This window comes from Crassostrea angulata, chromosome 2 (assembly GCF_025612915.1).
Source record: "Crassostrea angulata isolate pt1a10 chromosome 2, ASM2561291v2, whole genome shotgun sequence".
Taxonomy (NCBI): domain Eukaryota; kingdom Metazoa; phylum Mollusca; class Bivalvia; order Ostreida; family Ostreidae; genus Magallana; species Magallana angulata.
The window spans coordinates 79,555,022-79,574,372 of NC_069112.1; the positions used below are offsets into that span (position 1 = coordinate 79,555,022).

The window sequence follows — 19,351 nt, forward strand, 5'->3', positions numbered from 1 at the left end:
CTCTCTCTCTCTCTCTCTCTCTCTCTCTCTCTCTCTCTCTCTCTCTCTCTGTGTGTGTTTACATCAGATTGACAATTTTTGCGATTCAATTATAAATTTGTAGTCAAACATTCATCTTATCAGCTTTCGAAAAAATAGTATCTTACCTTGAATATGCCATGAAAGTCCAATACAAATGAACAGAATAATGAAAAGCATTGTCCTCTTCTTTTATTTACATTCATAAATTTGATATATGGGTCTCCTTTTTCAGTCAACCATATAACTATGATGCTAAACAAAATCAGGAAGTTCTGAGAGAGAAATAGAATACTTATAACTCAAAAGCGCGGTCATGTAAACTGGTGACTCGGATGTATTTGTCAAAGCAACAGATGCATATTTGCTATTTTCATTCTCACAAAAATGCACATTTTCTGAGGGTGTATTTTTTCATTTAGTTTATTTTAAACAAATTCCAGGTATCTTGTAAGAATGCAATTGCTTTATAAATGTTTCTGTTTGTTTTTATTCAACATGTCTTTATATAGTATTTGTCATGTGATGCGCCCAAAATCTTTAACATTACGCGACTATTATTCATAACATAACATATCTAATAGGCTGCATAGTATTGGTACAAACAATGTCTTTTGTTAAGTACTTTTAAACTTATTTTTTCTAAGCTGTTTTAGAAAAAAGTATTCGTATGCCGAATAATATTAAGGCAATTTAATGCTTACATGCCGTAACACTTAAACACAAGTTTAAATCTCTGTGTTTTCAGTTCCTCGTTGGCCGCTTCCTGGTGTCGCCGATCTGTGTTATTTCCTTCTCTGTGTCGTAGATCTCATAATGATGCTTCATGCCTCAGATCTCTAACTTGTCGCCTTGAGTATTGGTTTGATTTGAGTAATTGTGTTGTCCTCTTATGATAATTATTGCTATACATGTCGACGTAAATCCTGAAAGTGGAGAGAGACATATTTAGCAGCAACCATGAGCGTCATCAGCAGTGTCCTTTTAGTAAAAAAACAATATTGGATATATTAGAATGATTTATTAGAGACTAAATGGCGTAGAAAGTCTTTATAAAGAACATTGTTTATGATTGTAATCTGTAATTCATGAGTTTGAATCCAACTGGGGCGTTTATAATTGTCACATCTTTCAAAAATGATAAAAAATACTTTTGGGGTTAAATACTGTAGTAACTATTGTAATCGGCCACATTGTCTTGATAATATACAATTTTGTTGACTTATATCGACCGGTGTCCCATTCCACTATAATCATGGTTGTAAATGGGCTGAAGTGAAGCGATTTATGAAGCTGTTATATACATTAGGAATATGGGAATACTTATTTGACATAAAATTGTCTTTATTTGAAATGCGAGTTTTATTTATTAGTGAACAGGGCACTTACTATCTTGATAACTGCGTCTTACTTCTTAAATATTAAAAGTTGTTTACAGTAGTGGTGCACTTGTTAAAACAAGGACTTTATATTTTTTTCTTTAGATTGCCGTCACACTTTTCTGCTGTTTGCAAATTGTTGAGTTAAAGGTACATTAATACACATTTTACCAATCAACAATGCACTCTCGTCTTCGCCTTATTCCTCTAGGATAATATCTAGCATAGCGAACTATTTTTTAACTTGTTTTGACACATACTATCATACGCTGTAAACAGCGCTTAAAGTCAGGGAAACAAAAATAGAGTACAATACCAATCTAAATAGCCCATCTATTAGTGCAATAAACTGTTAGTTCAGCCGAATGTCTAATTTCCTAACTTATTTACTTACCACATTTTGTCACAATCATGAAATGTGAGCATGCATTATATAACTGACATATTTTTTTTAAAAATGTCTTAGATATCAATTGTCTTACAATCAGACTAGTTCAAAACTTCTTTATACCAAAACCCCATAATTTCTCAATGCATTGTATATTAAAAAACTTAACGTTTTTATATGTAAAAATGCATGCTTCATTAAGGTGTAGTATATTAAAAAAAATTATATGTAAAAATGCATGCTTTAATTAGATGTAGTTTTGATTTATTGCTGATGCTGTACTATTGCAGTTGCATATCTCTGATCTATCGAAAACTTAATTGTTGAAAGCACGAACTACATAAAGTGTCTACGTTGAAAATTTAAGATATGAAGGAACTGTCATTTTGTCTTTAAACCCAATGAACACCGATGAAAATAACCGTTGATCTAAACTGCGAGAGAAATAACATTAAATTTAAAATTCACTTATATTCCCGAAAATCAACTAACATTGTCTGACAATTATTGTAAATTGACTGTCCAACTGTACATTTCTACTGACCAGCACTGTAACACATTGTACTCCACTGTACATGGCACTGACCAGCACTATACCCAACTGTACATTTGAATTAGGAAATCTCTGTAAATATTTTCATTGTAATATTTTATTCGATATCTAGTTGTATGCAGCATTATTTTAACAGATTTTTGAAACTAGTTAATATATAAACGTACTAGTGTTTGTTTTGTAAACTACCGCTCATTGCAATATAAGCATAAGAAAATACGAAAATACACTTGTATAACCCGCCAGGATACAGAATGATTTTTGTTTAGAATATTACAAGCCTTCAATTAATATGACCGGGCGATTAAGTCCCTTTATTTCGTTTATTATGCACCAAAATTAACCAAATTAATGTAGAATGAGCAAACTATATTCAGAATTGTTTGTGTGTACACATAGAATGAAATGAGTGCTGACTTGATTACAGAAGAATATGTTGTAGATAACACGCACAATCCTTGCTCCCATGTTGACTTCTCTTGATAATATATTTAAAAATGTCGGGTTCAAATTTTACCGTCAATAGCGCCTTTTGTAGTTTGCGTTATTAATTTTGAATAAGAAAATTTATCAGTGAAATATTAACGGGAATAGTTATGTTAAGACAGGAAAAAAAAACCTTGAAATCAAGGAAGTTTGTAATAGGTTAGGTGAGGTCAGATTTATTTGAACATAAATCTTTAGAAGCAAATAATAATTCAAAAAAACCCTATGAAATTCGCCAACCGCCCGCCAGTAATGGAAATCATAATCTGTGAGGGTGTAGGATGGGGTTCGCGCTTTACACCTTAAACTCCTATTTCTCTGTTAATTATACTTTTATATATTTTCCAAATAAAGTGAGGGCCATCTCCATCATGATTCAATTTTCTGTTTGTGACTTCAAAGATGTTTGCTGGCAAAAAATGATAAAGGGTAGGGGGGTGGGGTCAAGCTAAGTTCTTGAAATGTTTCTAGGGTCTTTTTTAATCTACATTGCTTGGACTTTTAGTTTTAGTGTCAGGATATAACATTTAGTCTATGTTTTATCATTTATCGGGCTTGTAATTTACCAATAACGAAGAGCTTGGGTGTCGACCAAGGTGTCGTTTATAATTGAAAAAAGCTAAATTACACAGTAAGCCCACAGTAAGAATGTTTTTGAGTGTTTTTGAGAGAGAGAGAGAGAGAGAGAGAGAGAGAGAGAGAGAGAGAGAGAGGGGTATGAGTAGTTTGTTGAGTCTATAGAAGACGATAACTCTCTGCATGTTTCGAACAGTGGCCACATGAGCTTTAGTGGTTGGTCAGGATATAGCTCCTTAACACTGGAGGTACAATCTCACATTTCATATGTTTCCTTGTGTTGTACATCTTGTTATCATACAACAGTGGCACTGAGAGCTTTAGTCATTGGTCAGGATATAGCTCCTTCATACTGGAGGTAAAATCTCACATTAGATCTGTTTCCTTGTTTTGCACAGCTTTTTATCACATATAACTAGACTTCGACCCGTGCATGCACGGGTTGACATTGCATATCGGACATTTACAAAAGAGAGATATCGACACACCGTATTATTGACATTTACATAACACATATATAAGGCCACAATAATGCTATTAATTTCACTACACTTTCCTTTGTTTGAATAATCTAACCGTGTCTCGGTAAAGGGCTTCACCACAGTTAGAAAGCCTTCCATATACACGTAATGTAGCAGAAAATTGCATAATTGTTTCGGAACGATTTTGGAGAAAACAAATGAAGTTGCCTTAAAAATAACAGTCAAATCCATCATAATAAACCTTTTTGAGACTGTAAATATCTTTCATATATCAATTTTAATCCATATAATGAAATAATTCAACACTTTTACACCAACGTACATGTATATTCTTTCCTACAGAGACAAGACACAGAACGCATTTTATCGGAATACTGGGTCTGTAGGACATTTTTCATTTTTACAATAAAACACATTCCATCTTCACTCTCCTAAGAAATATAATATATTTTTTTTTGCATGTAATCAAATACTTTTTAGCTCACCTGAGCTGAAAGCTCAAGTGAGCTATTCTGATCACATTTTGTCCGTTGTCCGTCTGTCCGTCCGTCTGTCCGTCCGTCCGTCCGTCCGTCTGTCTGTCTGTAAACTTTTTACATTTTGAACTTCTTCTCTAAAACCGCTTATCCAATTTCAACCAAATTTGGCACAAAGCATCTTTATGGGAGGGCGAATATAATAAATAATAAATAAATAAAAGTCCGATCTGTTTTCAAAGCGGAGAAAACCTTGAAATTGTAGAAAAAGGGGGGGTGCATTTTTAAAAATCTTCCTCTCAAGAACTACCGAGGCAAATTCAACGTAGTTTAGCATATATTATCCTTATGGGAAGGAAAATATAAATTGTAAAAATTAATGGGTAATTCTGTTTCAAATCTGACTTATTACGAAAATAATAATAAAGGAAAGGCGTGTTTCAATCAGTTTAATAGCTTCGGGCTCGGCATCCGGTAAAATGGGTTGGCAAGACTTGGCCAGGGCAAAACAAAAGATCTGCCAATCTCATTAAAATTTCAGGATATTTGATGGACTAGTATATGTGTATTCGCTGTAAATATTGCTGAAAATAATGCGTATTTGGAATTCACGATTGCCGATCTGCCCCGGCTTTTATTTTGCCACGGCCCGGGTTTGCATACCCATTTTACCTAGACTCGTATTCCATACTTCTAAAACGAGGTTCTTTGTTTAAAGCAGCTATGACATTATACGAAGAAGGGTCGATCTGACTATGATGAATTTGCTTGTTGTGCAACAGTTCGCGTATGAAGGGAAATTTTGAAATTTCGTGATTTTTACGTATTAAATCAAACAGAGACATCGGTAAATCAAACAGTTAACTGTTTACCTACGCAAATTAAGCAAAATCTGATGATGGGGTAGGTGCCTACTGAAACACAATTCATTCTATCGGTAATTCGGCATTATCTTTTGCGTAAAGATAGATTAATGCAATAGGTTTTGTTGAGATGCTCGGCATTTTCTTGAGTTTATTCAGTTAAAATATAGAGTTTGATATCGCTGACGGAAATATGTAGGTATATACATGTATATATATGATTCATTTCGAAAAAATGAATTGTGTTCTTTATTTGTTTTACATGTAGTGCATGCTTCTTGTGTTTAGTTGTTTACAATTTCTATTTACTAACCATATTTGAGTGTTAAGCTTCGAATTATAAGCAAGATACAGAGATTTGCTCGCAATTCTATGTTTGTACACAGATCTTAAAAACTAAAGATTAAAGATTATTTATTAAGAAAATTTTCAAAGTCTGTTCTTCCAGGAACCAACTTTAACAACTTATTGTATTGTAAACTTAACCTTTTTAGCTCACCTGAGGGTGGGGCCACAATGGGGGGTCGAAGTTTAACAAATGAATATATAGAGTAAATCTTTAAAAATCTTCTTCTCAGAAACTAATCAGCAAGGAAAGCTAAAACTTGTGTGAAAGCATCATCAGGTAATGTAGATTCAAATTTGTAAAAATCATGACCCCCGGGGGTAGGGTGGGGCCACAATAGGAGATCAAAGTTTAACATAGGAATATATATAGAGTTAATCTTTAAAAATCTTCTTCTCAGTAACTAATCGGCCAGGAAAGCTGACACTTGTGTGGAAGCATCCTCAGGTAGTGTAGATTCAAAATTGTGAAAATCATGACCCCCAGGGGCAGGGTGGGGCCACAATGGGGGGTCGAAGTTTAACATATGAATATAAAGAGTAAATCTTTAAAAATCTTCACCTCAGAAACTAATCGGCCAGGAAAGCTAACACTTGTGTGGATGCATCCTCAGGTAGTGTAAACTCAAAGTTGTGAAAATCATGACCCCCGGTGGTAGGGTGAGGCCACAATGGGAGGTCGATGTTTTACATAGGAATTAACAGAGTAACTCTGTAAAGATCTTCTTCTCAGAAACCAATCAGTCAGGAAAGCTGAAACTTGTGTGAAAGCATCCTCAGGTAGTGTAGATTCAAAATTGTGAAAATCTTTATTCCCAGGGGTAGGGTGTGGCCACAATGGGGGGGGGGGGGGGGTGTCAAAGCTTAACAAAGGAATATATAGGGTAAATCTTTAAAAATCTTCTCAGAAACTAATCAGCCAGATGATTCTTTATAATTGTTAAGACTTTGGCTCCAGGACAATTATTTGGCCTCACGAGAAGGTTCAGAGGTTGATGTACGTTTATATCCCAAAAATAAACTATTGTTAGGGATCTTTTTCAGAACTGCAATACTCAACATATGATATGACTATAAAATCATCCTGTTAAAAAAGGGACTAATGATCATAAACATAAGAATATCCAGGTGAAAATGGATTTTATTTATACAGGATGTACATGTATTATTGTACATTGTCCAGATAGTTTATATTATGACTCCATTAAGCTGATTTTATCATACCTTTTGTTCCTCAGGTGAGCGATGTGGCCCATGGGCCTCTTGTTGTCATCACGATAACAAAAGTAAGTACATGCACTGAGTTGAAATGTATATTTGATATTTTTATGCTTTCTCTCATAAGAAATCCTTAATAGATATGAACGGAAGTCCCATATATATTCGTGGAAAACTAAATGCATAGTTATAATGTCCATGAGGGCCTCTTAAATATTTCAAATTCATTACCCCTGGGTCAGGGGGTTAGGCTTTATGGTCGGGCCAACAGGACCTTACAGTAAAAACATATATAATCTTAGAACTCGTCTTCTTTACTCCCATATATATTTAAGAAAAACTAAATGCATGGTTACGGTGTCCTCGAGGTCCCCTACATTTTTTTTTTAAATTTCATAACACCATGCGTCAGGGGGTTCAGGCTTGAGGATCGGACCAATATGGCAATATATTGAAAATTTAATAATTCTTTCCAAACAATATTCTCCTCTATTCCATTACATGTGTGTGAAAAAACCTCTTTCCATGGCTATGCTGTCCACTGGCCCTCTACCTAAATGATGAAATTCATGACTCATGAATCAGGGGTTTAGTCCCATTGGCAGAATGTCCATATAGCAAAAAACACATTACATTTTGAACAATATTTTACTAAGAAAAAATTGCAAAATCCATGGTCACTGGGTCAGGGGTTGAGGCCCAATGGTGAGGCCGATATAGTCGAATAGTGAAAATGTATAGATTTAATATATTTTTCTGTATTATCAAAGTCAAAGAAGTCGTGCATTGCTATTGTGCTCCTAATGTCCAGATGTCAAATTGTGAATTTACTGCCAAATCCATGGGGCAGAGGTTAAAGTTTTGTGTCGGTTGGGGGCGGGAGAGACCGAAAGGGGGGGGGGGGGGGTATCGTATATGATCGTATATCGAACATGTTTTTTACTTAAGGCAATTGCTGTGTGTCCTATGTTTAACAATTATTACTTAATTTTGATATATTTATTGTAAATTGTCACTTGGCAATATTGAATTGAATATATATTTTATTTTAGGAAATATACTTTGATATTCTGATTGTGTTTACAATATAAAAAACTGTATGCATTTTATGTGCATTATAAATAAAACTGTCAATATATTAAAAGATTGAGCATTAAAGGAATGCAGGTCTTTTATTACCAAAAATATTTGCCCCTGGAGCTAAGGTTTTATAATCCGAGATTCTTTCTACCTTTGACCTCCCCCTTTTTATGATTGAATATTTCTCACACATCAAACATTAAAGCAGGGTGACTGTCAAAGGAGTCTCCGATTAAATTTTAGACTTCAAATTGAAATTTTGTACGTAGATGATACTCTTTCATAGGTCAATATGGGACCCAGGTAACCGTCAAAGCCTGTTTCTACAAATATTGGTAAAATTGTCTCTTTCTTACACAAAAGTTTACGTGTTTCTCTTCAAATATATTCGCAATTTATAAATCTGTTTATCCCAATCATCTACATACATTTTGTCATGTATGCGAAACAGAACATCAAGTTTTGATACATTTTTATGACGTTTACTTTTGCATTGCAATATATGTCTTATGTTACATTCATGTTTTATTGTAAAATTGTTTAATAAAACAATAAAACTTGCAATGATAAAACTGAATGCAAATAAAAGCCAAAAAAAGTTTGGAATCAAGATATGAATATCAAAATCTTCATTTACCGACTTGCATTGTACAGAATCTACATATGTAAAACACAATGATTTGTTTTGCAGTGTTTTAATTTGGGACACATTATGATACGATCGGAAGACATAGTTTACAAGTCATTCAAAACAATATGGAATTATGCTGTATGCACTGATACATACACAGAAACATGAGGCTCAAAATAATGTTTGAATTTTGATAGTGACAAGACTAGCTTTAAAGTGTATCGACGAGAAAATCATAAATCGTGCGGTAATTTAACTTCGTCAGCTAATCTATACACACTTGTTAAAAGTAACAAACTGCTGTTTCATGTTTGTGAATTAATGATGTCGAAATCACTTATTTTGAATTCATTATATTTACATGGTTAAGGTTTTAGTTTGCGGTAGAAAACTGTTTATCTTTTATCTTAAACAATTAGGTAGATTACATTGTATGGATTGTTGTCAATGATTACTGCGTTCTTTCAAAGCAAAATTTGAAAATAGGAATAAATATGAATATAATAATAATAATTATAATAATAAAAGTAAGAAATAAGGCATGCAATTATTTTGAGAAGAGTAATCAAATTTTACTAGTGAAAAATCCTGTAAAAAAAGGGGGGGGGCATATTTAACATTAAATGTTTGGAGAAAAAAATAATTTGATACAGGACTGATTATATCAAAGTATCCAGATATTTTTTAAATTACTCCATAAAGCGAATTGTATTAAAGATTTTCCTTTTCAGGTGAGTTTTGTGGGCCTTACACCTCTTTTTTGTATGTAACGTCTTCTAGATTTTATTTCTCATTAACAGAGTCAATTTTCATTCCTTTAACTCCTCATAAAAAGTTTCTTGGTCACGTAGACCTAGTTCTGTGTAACCCCCATCTAAAACTGAGTGTTTTCTAATAGCGTTCGTGTACTTCTCTTCTTCAGCTGTATCCTTCACATAATCGTAATGCTGTGTCATATTGTCAAGTGCGGCTACAACCGTACCGTGTTCATCATCGTGATGTGTCATATTTTGCGATTCAAGTTGTATGCTTTTTCCGCCATGTTTATTGTTCTGGTTAATATTGCGATACCGTCTCTTACTTATGACACACGAAGCCACAATTAGCCATGTAAATCCCAACAGAACAGAAAGCAGAGAGATTGCAGCAATATATAATATCGATGTCTCATCTGAAAATGCAAAGCATATATTGAATTATATTGTGATATACCCTTTACAAATATAGATAAAATTATTGAAGTCTTGTTGATTTTATTATTTCAAATGGTATTTTTCTCTTCATATTTAAAACGCACCTGTTGTTTTCAAATTGGAAATTTCTGAAAAAAAGAAGAAAAATAAAACACGATATTTTTTTTTAAGGAAAGTAAAAGTCAAGCGACATCATTCACGTTTAAACAGATTGTTAAGTAACAGAATGCTTTGAAATATTTTGTTTGAATTCGGATAATTGAATAACCTGTATGCAAAAATACGAAATAAAATTCCCTAAATGTGGATACTTAAAATAATATATCTCTAATGAATATTGGGAAAAAATAATACACAGTTAATATCGTGATTATATCTATGAATCAATTTAGTTAATATATCTTCTGGAATATACTTTTAAGTATTTCAGATATTTAAAAAAAAAAGATTAATATACAGTCCCTGAAATGTTCTACTTTCCAACATGAGCGGTGAACGAACTCGGAACGAAAGGTGTGCGAAAGTAGATCGCACTGTGTGTGAACGGTAAGCGAACACTGAACTGAATTGGGTGAGCGGCTTTGAACGATAAACAATGTGCGCTAGGTGGATGCAAACGGAAACAGAAGATGAAAGATGAACCCATGGTTAACGAATGATGAGCGATTGGTTCTTGAGTTATTCCCCAACTCTATCAAAAACGCATATGTAATGGATGTATGCCAAAAACAGTTATGTATAAAAAAAAAAACCGATATCCAACAGTTTCGAGGCCCATGAGGGCCAAAGCCTGTCTTATTTTTTTCATACAGAAGTGTTGAGGCATATATTGTACTTAAAATACTCCCATTGAATTCCATTGTTAATTTAACTGAGACAGATTGATTTTGATGTATAACAGTACTTTAACTACTGGTAAAGGTCTAATTTAAGAAGCTCACTAATATCATACTGCCACAGGTAAAAGTTTAGAAGGCTGGAACAAAAAATAAAAACAATTACCACTTGTAAAATTCAAATCTCTATGTTATAATTCTACTTACGCCCGCAAAAGCCTTTTACAAGCAGAAAATACTTCAAAATCATTAATCGGTTTTCTTTAATATCCAAAATAAACAAAATAAATTTGATTTACCATATGTAAAGTTGATTCCAAAGCTTCACAAAAGTCCATACAAACAAAGATAAATAATCAGGTTGCAATAAATGTTCTAATTAGCCTTTTTCTTTACTCCTTACTAAAATCCATAGAGTAGTTAAGGAGAAGCTTCAAATTTACTGTACAACAATATACTCCAGAAGCGATGTGAATCAGATAATGATACTTAAAAACTCTTAAAAATGTTTAGAAACGTTGAGGTCACACAATCTTACATAAATTGATAGCATCAAAACGTACGGTTTTTTACGATTTAAACAACCATTTCCCATGCAAGATTAAAGCCTAGGCTTTTTGATATCACTGACGGTTGTTTCTTCAATAGAAATGAAACTCGTTAATTGTCTTACTTTGTCAATGGAAATCTACAAACTCATTTGTTAAAAGTCATTCTGATTGCACACACAAATACTTTGAGGTCGACATTTAAAGATGGCTGAATTTCTGATAGACAAAACCTATGTAGATTGTAGACACCATGTCTTCCAACAATCAGTCGGATTTCCATTGGCACAAATTGTGATCCTCTAGTGGCTGATATGAAACATAATTTATCTAAAAGCTTGTGCAACAAAAGAATAAAGCACTTGCTGTGGCATTCAACTCAACATCAAGATATATTGATGTTTTTATCCATTAACAACTGTTACTTTCAGTCTTATGATAACTCAATATGCTTTATGCTTATGAGCTTTGATCGAGGCCGATAGTCCTTATTATATTTTAAAGAAAACGACATTCACATTGCATTTAGGAATTTCCCTGTCGTTATTAAGAATACATGCACATTTTTCTTTTCAGTTTTTTCTAAGATGATCTTTTCACATCGGAATTCTGAATGAAATGGTAATGAATTGAATTTGAACGGTGAGCGAACGCAGAACGATAGCTGACCTCATAGTAAACGCACTGTGAGCACTTTATGAAAAGACAGCGTAAAGTGAGCGAAATGGAGAGAGCGCAAAACTGCACACTGTGAACACATGGTGAGCAAACGCTGAACGCACACTGAACGGTAAGCGAATGGTGAACGCTCCAATTTGAAAGTTAAACGTTTCAAGGGCAGAAGTATTACAAGGGAATTACGTATATTATCAGGTATAGTAAATGTCTCCTGACGATGGTTGTTGTTCTCAATATAAGCTATATATCGTTATTTAGTAGATTAGTTTTAGAATTCATGATAAATTTGTCGTAAAAAAGCATTTTACTGTACTTTAGCTTTCACTTTATAGTCGGTGGGAAACAAGGAACAGCTGTTTATGTTCCAGCTATAGAATATCAAATCAGCCTTTCATGCTAAAATTTATGTGTGAATCAATTTGACATTGTAAATTTATAAAACAATTATGTATTAACAAATGTAATAAAAAATGTAGAAATAATTTGAGTGGTTTAAATTCATAAACATTTTAATGTCTGTTAATTAAAAAAAATATATTTCATCAACAAACGGTTTATCTTCTCAGAGGGCGAACAGACGATATGATATGAAACAAATTAACACTAATAACCATTCCGAAATGTATTTCATATAGACTATTTTAAAATTTGTAAGTAAATGCTACCTTCCGGGTTGATTGTTATTTTAGTGATTATTTGCCCATTGTACGACAGTGTGTAGTTTCCAAAATAATTCCGATCTTTGACTGGGATAGAACTTCTAATTAGGTGTTTGTAAGTCAACTCTCCTCTAGAAATAGTTGTCCTAACAGACACTGGTACAGGACCGTCCCACTTGAAGTCAGATGCCCGTGGAGGCGGGTTAGCAATAATTGGAACAGCCACATTTACTTTGGTGTCTATTCCACTCTTGGAACTAAATATGGATTTGAAATTACCTCCGCAATCAAAACTGGTGTAACCTGCAAATTGAAATTTATACCTATAATTTGAACTCCCCATGTAAAGAGATTCCTTCTTTAAGTATTAAGTCTGTAATAAATATAAATGCCAGTTTTTAAGAATTTTTGTGAAGATAACTCACATTTTAACAACTCAATTAGTATATATCATAACTTTTGTCTTAGGGTCAAGATCTAGTAAAGAAAGGTGCCTTCAGAATTACTAAATTTAAGATATAAATGCTCTCAATTTTGCTTAATAACAATAGCTTTCTTTAACAGAGTGTACCGGGGCTAGATATTTGGGTGAACACAATGAAAAAGCATGTTTTAAACTGTTGTTTTCAATGAAATATGAAGGAATTGAGAAACAAATTTCGGATTTTTGTTTCCATTTTTGACTAATAAAATATATCAAGAATGCCTACAGTCTTCAAAACAGTACTAAACAAGCTCTTGACCTCCTATTTAAAATGATGTCAAATTGAATATAGGTATTGGGATTACTTTCCCCATGATTTAACATAGAATATCAAGAAATTGTTAAATTTTCTACATAATTTCTCTTAAGGCGTAAAATACGGGAATAAGACTCTTTAAATCAATTATGACGTCATAACGGTTCTAGCACCAAAAAAGACACTCTGGAGTCATTTACTAGATCTAGACCTTAGGTGTTGATTTTTTTCTTTTCAGTTTACATATTACTACATCCATGAATAGACATTTTAAAAAAACAGTTTGCTTGTTTTAGACACACTTATCTACCCATTTAGTCTCTTTCAACCATTTTGCACATATACATGAATAAGAAACTAGGTAAAAATTAAAAAAAAAATGAGTTCGAATGGTTCTTACAAAGAACGTTGATGTTGAATATTTTATCTCTGTTGATGAATCTAATTTTCGTTTCTCGACCAACTATCTTTCTATTTGTATACTAGCTAGTTTAGACGTTGATAAAAAATGGACGTGATTCTTACATAGAACGTTGATGTTTATCACTTTTTCTGTGATGTTTAATCCTGTAGATCTCCCGCTACATCTATACGTGTCTGTGTGGGTACATTGAGCCGTGTCTATGGTATAGTTCAGCCATGTCCCCTTCCTCTCATCGAGTTCAGTGTCTGCCTGACCCCTACTGAGACGTATTGTGGGGGCGGGGTTTCCATCCACTTGGCACGATATTCTCAATGGCGCGTATTCTGTCAACTCGATATAACTTTTTATTTTGTCATTGATATATAAGAGGGGTCCATCTAAATCTGAAAAGAAAACAGTGAAATATTGTGTCAACTAATGTGTTTATATTATTGTTTTATTTTAGTTTTTTTTTCCTCCTCGAACCTCAGATGGTAATATATTTTTTTCATATTTTCTAAAGCCTTTTCATGTTAACATTTTATTTCTTCAAAGAATATAATTTGCTATTTACCCCACGCAATAATATAATTTAAATGTTTTGTTACCTCTAATTTTATTTGTTGACATGCTATAACAATAAAGAGTCCCATATCAATGACGTTGGCAATTAAGTTGGTATGATACACCTTCATATTATGATGTATTTAGAAAGAAACAAACAATAAAACCAGGCCTTATTTTATTAAAAATATGTCTTTCCTAAAAGTTTCCTGTAGCAGCGTAGCGCAATATTCTCTATTCACGCGTCCGCCATTAAAATCGATACCGAGACCCGGAGTACATATCAACGAATCATGACATTGTCTAGTTGGACGCGATCTTTAGTATCTCTACCGAATGTAACTGACCAAACATTATTGGAATTGTGAGAATCAGTCCATTTGCCATCTAAAGCTTTAAAGAAAGGTTACAGCAACTCTCCACGATGTAGAATGTAAGTTTACATACCTATATAGTGAGTTTCGCATTATCACCGGTGTGGGATCGGTTTGTCCGGTGTGAGACAGCAGTGTAATTTTTTTCCGTCTTACACTGTGTATTACTACGTCGTTTTAAAATGTAAACAAACGGTGTCTGCTGTAGGGAAGTGCAAAATAGGGCATTGAAATTATCCATTAAGTAATTATGTTGCTTAATTAATTACAATTTATCAAATTCTTAATTAAAAAAAACTGTCGTATGCTCTCATTTTGACTTGCACTATTTGAAGCACGTGGAAGGATAAACCGAAAGTAATCCTTAAACGTCATAACAGAAAGTTGTCAAACATAATTTTTTAAGGTTATATAATGCGAGAAAAATAATCATTCAATACATAATCGTGTGGATAAGTAACATTTCTAGTGTAGCGGCTTAGGTCAAAATTTCAGCAAGATATTTCACTTATGGAGACAAGCACCACATTTTGCATGAAGGTTCCGTAAACATTGCTTGATTAATAAATATCGTTGGCCATTCAAGTTTTCGTCATTTTCAAGATGGCCGCCTCATATTTTAAAAAGGTGTCTTTTTTCATAAAGTTTTCATGATATTTTAAAAATGTCTGTGTAATATTTTTTTTTTCTGTAACATTATGAAGAAGAATTTGTTGTATGGAATAATTTGATCTTCATGTCATATATGAACACTCTGTGCATGCGTTTAAAAACATGCTGCAGTTCATTTCGAATGTACATGATCTGATCGATTGAGCAGCTGCAACGAGCAGTGCAAAGTAATTCGGACTTTGACCCAACACCATCTGGAAGGGGATGGTGAGGTTTGTCACCTGCATAGCGATTGACCCAATGTTTTTTAGCTTGCAATACATATCTTTTAATATGCTATACAAGAGCAGCTCTTGAGGGATTGAGGGATGCCATTGTACGGACGCTGCTTACGAGCAAAGAGGTTAAGGCGCGTGTCATTTACTCTTTTGGAAGTGCTGGACCGAACGTACATGATGTGTACAAATTGATTATATGTTCTGTCACACCGTCACAAGGAAATCTTAAGAATCTGAATACCTCTGTAACGCTCTCAAACACATTTCAGCGTGACATGCTGTCATTTTACCTGTCCCAACTAATGCGCACTCTGTATCCCAAATCCGTGAATGCATGAAAGAATGGCAGTCCTTTTGATATTGGGCCCAGAAATCAAACATTATCATGAATTGGTATTCATCGCAAATTCCTGCCCTTTCCAAATGTCACCCATAACTCATCAACTTTTAAATCATTAAAAAACAACCACACCAATAACAACAACAATCTATATCCGGACTTACTACCGCAACGATGATTGAATTAATACTACCCAAGGCTGCATTTTTTGCATTTACATTGATTTGCAATTTTTTTCCTTTGTTACAACTATAATAGATTTTATCCTAATAGTTTTGCAGATACGTTTTGGTCTGCGTAAATCCAGATGGTCTTGTTTTGTTCTCATTACACCGAAGAAAAGTGTTCCAAGAGTTTGGCGGTCTAGTGTTTTTAGCTATCTTCCTTCTAGATCGTATGCCTCGCTTTCTTCTAGTTTCACCCTTATGACCACATCTTAGTAAACATCGAAGACATAACTACTCCCCAATGGTCTTGCGCAAGCGATGTGCGCTAGGATAATGTCACTGGCATAGTTATGAAAAGCTCGGTTGTTTTGAATTGACTAATAATGGACCTAGTGAAGCAACTGTCGGTACATGTACACCGTTTGGCAAAACTTGACTAGCTTCCAAAATAGGCATAGAGAAGTTGACATCTGATTGAAAGAAAACATATTTGAATAAAAGTAATATATTATATCTGGCAGCAGAATAACTAACTTTTTTTATATAAATTTACAAATGCCCTTTGACCTAAAACATTCGTCTGAAAATGAAAAAAAATGTTTCTCCCCCACGTCCTCAAGAAGATCCAGATACCTTTGGTACATATTTACCGGACAAGCCGCTGGGTTCCCTTTTGATATCAAAATTTCGTTTCCTTGATGGTATTGGTCTGTCTTGCTTTCCCTTATTAAATAACCAAGTGATCGTTTTTAACTGACACATCATTAAAACACAAAAAACTAAGCTCGTTGACTCGTAAAAATCCGGCAAAACTGAACAATATCATCGGGAGGTTTCTAACAATTAACAAGTCCGTTAACTGTAAGAATGTTCACATAATTTTATATATACAGTCGGTTCAAGCATATCTTTTACAACATACACCATAGCATAGCATAGCATTGAATTCCCATAGCATATCATTGGAATCTCATAGCATAGCATTGGAATCTCATAGCATAGCATACAATCTCATAGAATCACATTCGTCATGTTATACCATAGCATACCATAGCATAGCATTCAACATTCAACATTCTTTTAACTCAGTTTTAAATGTTTTAATTTGAAGAAATAAATGGTCACATAGGAGTTGTGCTAAACTTTGGCTTCTTATTATTTTACATCGAAATGTGCGGAACTCTTCTGTGTATGGAGGCGTTTTTGTTCCAATCTCATAGCATATCATAGCATAACATACCATATCATTAAGCCCTTCATTTCAATTTCTCATAGCATAGCATACAAATCTCATAGCATAGAATACAAATCTCATAGCATATCATTAAAATCGCATACCATAGCATAGCATAAAATTGTAAAAGATATGCATGAAATGAATGTACATCAATTGTTTTTGGTTCCTTTCTGTTAACAGTTTTTGACGCTTTTCTCCTCGATGCTTCCTGTATAAATAAAACAAAAAATTTTTTGGTCGGGTCTGGTAAACCAACATTGTCGTGCGCCCATTTAATTCCATACACAGCCGAATTTACAGGATGATGATTTTCACCATTTTCTTAAAGATGTGTTAAATAAAATGCAACATTTATCGGATTTGCTGGCAGAGCACTGTGTCCTTGTGACTTTATAAAATTTTCCTATCCCATCTTTTGTACATGTTCTATTGGTGTTGTCACCTTTTTTGATAAGACAAGAACTTTCATATAGAGACAAAGGTCGTCCAAATAACTGGCAAATTTAACTCCACTGTCCAGTGCTACACTCTGTACTCTCTCGTCTAATCCTAATCCTACAAAATCAAAATTCAATTTTTAGGAAAAGCAGTTTAACCAAAAGTCCTATTTTTCCAAATATTCAATTATTTCCCCTTCCTCTGCACACAACGTCTCCTGTTTTTAAATTTAGTCATACTTGTTACATACCATTTAAAACTACCTTCTTTGTTGACCAACATAGGCCAAAACGGGGCAGATTTCCATTTCGGCATTACTAAAGTACATTTACATTTTTCCTGTTTTAATTTGTTTTACTACTTTTGGTATCAACATAGGTGGTGGTACAACCCAATTACCTCTATTTGACAATACATGCTTAAATGCATCAGTTCCACTGGTCTCTAGTATTTTGAATTGAAAACTTCATACTTATTGCTCTAACTAGAAGCAAATATGTCACATGTATGCTTGCCCAATTCTTTATAAAAGTATTCACATACTACCCGTTTAATTGATCAGTCGTCATAATCGCTCATTCTGCTAAGAATGTCTCAGTTGTATTTTGCGCTTTAGGCAGCCATATGCAATTCAAATGAATCTGTGTTTCTTGTCACACAGACTATGCACTGACATGGCAATGTCTTGCAAAGTCTTTTTCTTACTTCCAACCATTAATATGTGTGGAACATTTCGATTATTTAAATTCACCTCAACTTAGCTGTAATTCACGAAATTTACAGAGTTATTCAATATTCTCCTGACAGTTTCCTCGCTCATTCCAAATACCATGCCATTCAATGTGTTGCTGTTCATCCTTTGAACATAAGTCAAATGACCTCCAGAACCCGGATCTGAAGCATCACAGACCAATGCGATTTGTCTATTCTCTGCATCAGTTATCTGATTTCAATAAGTTCCTTTTTTATTCATGATATCTAAATTATTTACCTAAAACTGAAGCTAATCCACAGCCTCCTGGCTCAGCAAAATATAAAAGTTCCAACCGGATATTACAGGTATGCAATAATACAAGTATCTGATTCTTAACCTAACCGTGTCACCAATCACAGCCTGTGTTGAAATAATCTGTCCAACTACAGATGCATTAGAAAGAACTTCTGACCACTTGAAACCCGAGGTGTAGCCTTTTAAAATGTTTTGAATATTTACCTTAAGTTTTTGAATTCTAGCCTTTGACACCGATATTTTGTTGATTTCTTTGTTCCATACTAACCCTAATCAAACTATCCCCTAAGAAGGTTTCCAATGGCATTTATCATCAACCAAAATAAATCTCAAATCATTTGAATTTATCTGTATTTTTTAACTAAGAATTTCAGCATACGCAAACGTTTGAGAACCTCCTATGCCATCATCTAAATGCATGACAACTTTGTGACCTTTTGATCTCCAAAATTTGACTATTTCACACAAAACTTTTGTAAAAATGTATCTAGCAGTACTAAGACTAAAGGTAGAACATTAGAGTAAAAATATTTTTTTTCTTTCCATAAAAAAGAACATGAGAAGCACTTTTCAAATCAATTGAAAACAAAGTATCCACCATTTGAAACAACTCTTGCGATGTTATCTGTCATCATACTTTTGTTTATGCTAAAACAGATGTGGATTAACATGTCTTGCATCTAAAACCAACCTTTGTTTTTTATTTGTTACCTGGTATTGTTAATGGATTGACAAACTCAGGGTCCTGCACGCAACCCTTCCTTATGACTTTTCTATCTC

General features: G+C 33.7%; 1 protein-coding gene across 1 annotated transcript; it reads right to left on the reverse strand.

Moving 5' to 3' along the window:
• Nucleotides 1-8,326: 8,326 nt before the first annotated feature.
• LOC128174895 (uncharacterized) lies at nt 8,327-17,877 on the reverse strand. Its single transcript, XM_052840319.1, has 6 exons — nt 17,826-17,877; nt 17,567-17,679; nt 13,675-13,987; nt 12,416-12,712; nt 9,793-9,816; nt 8,327-9,666 (listed from the first exon to the last, which is right to left on the reverse strand). The coding sequence occupies exons 1-6, from the start codon at nt 17,875-17,877 to the stop codon at nt 9,305-9,307; spliced, it is 1,161 nt and encodes a 386-aa protein (XP_052696279.1). The 3' UTR covers nt 8,327-9,304.
• Nucleotides 17,878-19,351: the final 1,474 nt, after the last annotated feature.

Coding starts and splice junctions, on each gene's coding strand:
- LOC128174895 (XM_052840319.1), bottom strand. CDS start 17,877: ATGCCGAAATGGAAATCTGCCCCGTTTTGGCCTATGTTGGTCAACAAA. Junction 13,988..17,566: donor TTCTTGTCTTATCAAAAAAG/GTGACAACACCA, acceptor TAAACACATTAG/TTGACACAATATTTCACTGT. Junction 9,667..9,792: donor TTCCAATTTGAAAACAACAG/GTGCGTTTTAAA, acceptor TTGCATTTTCAG/ATGAGACATCGATATTATAT.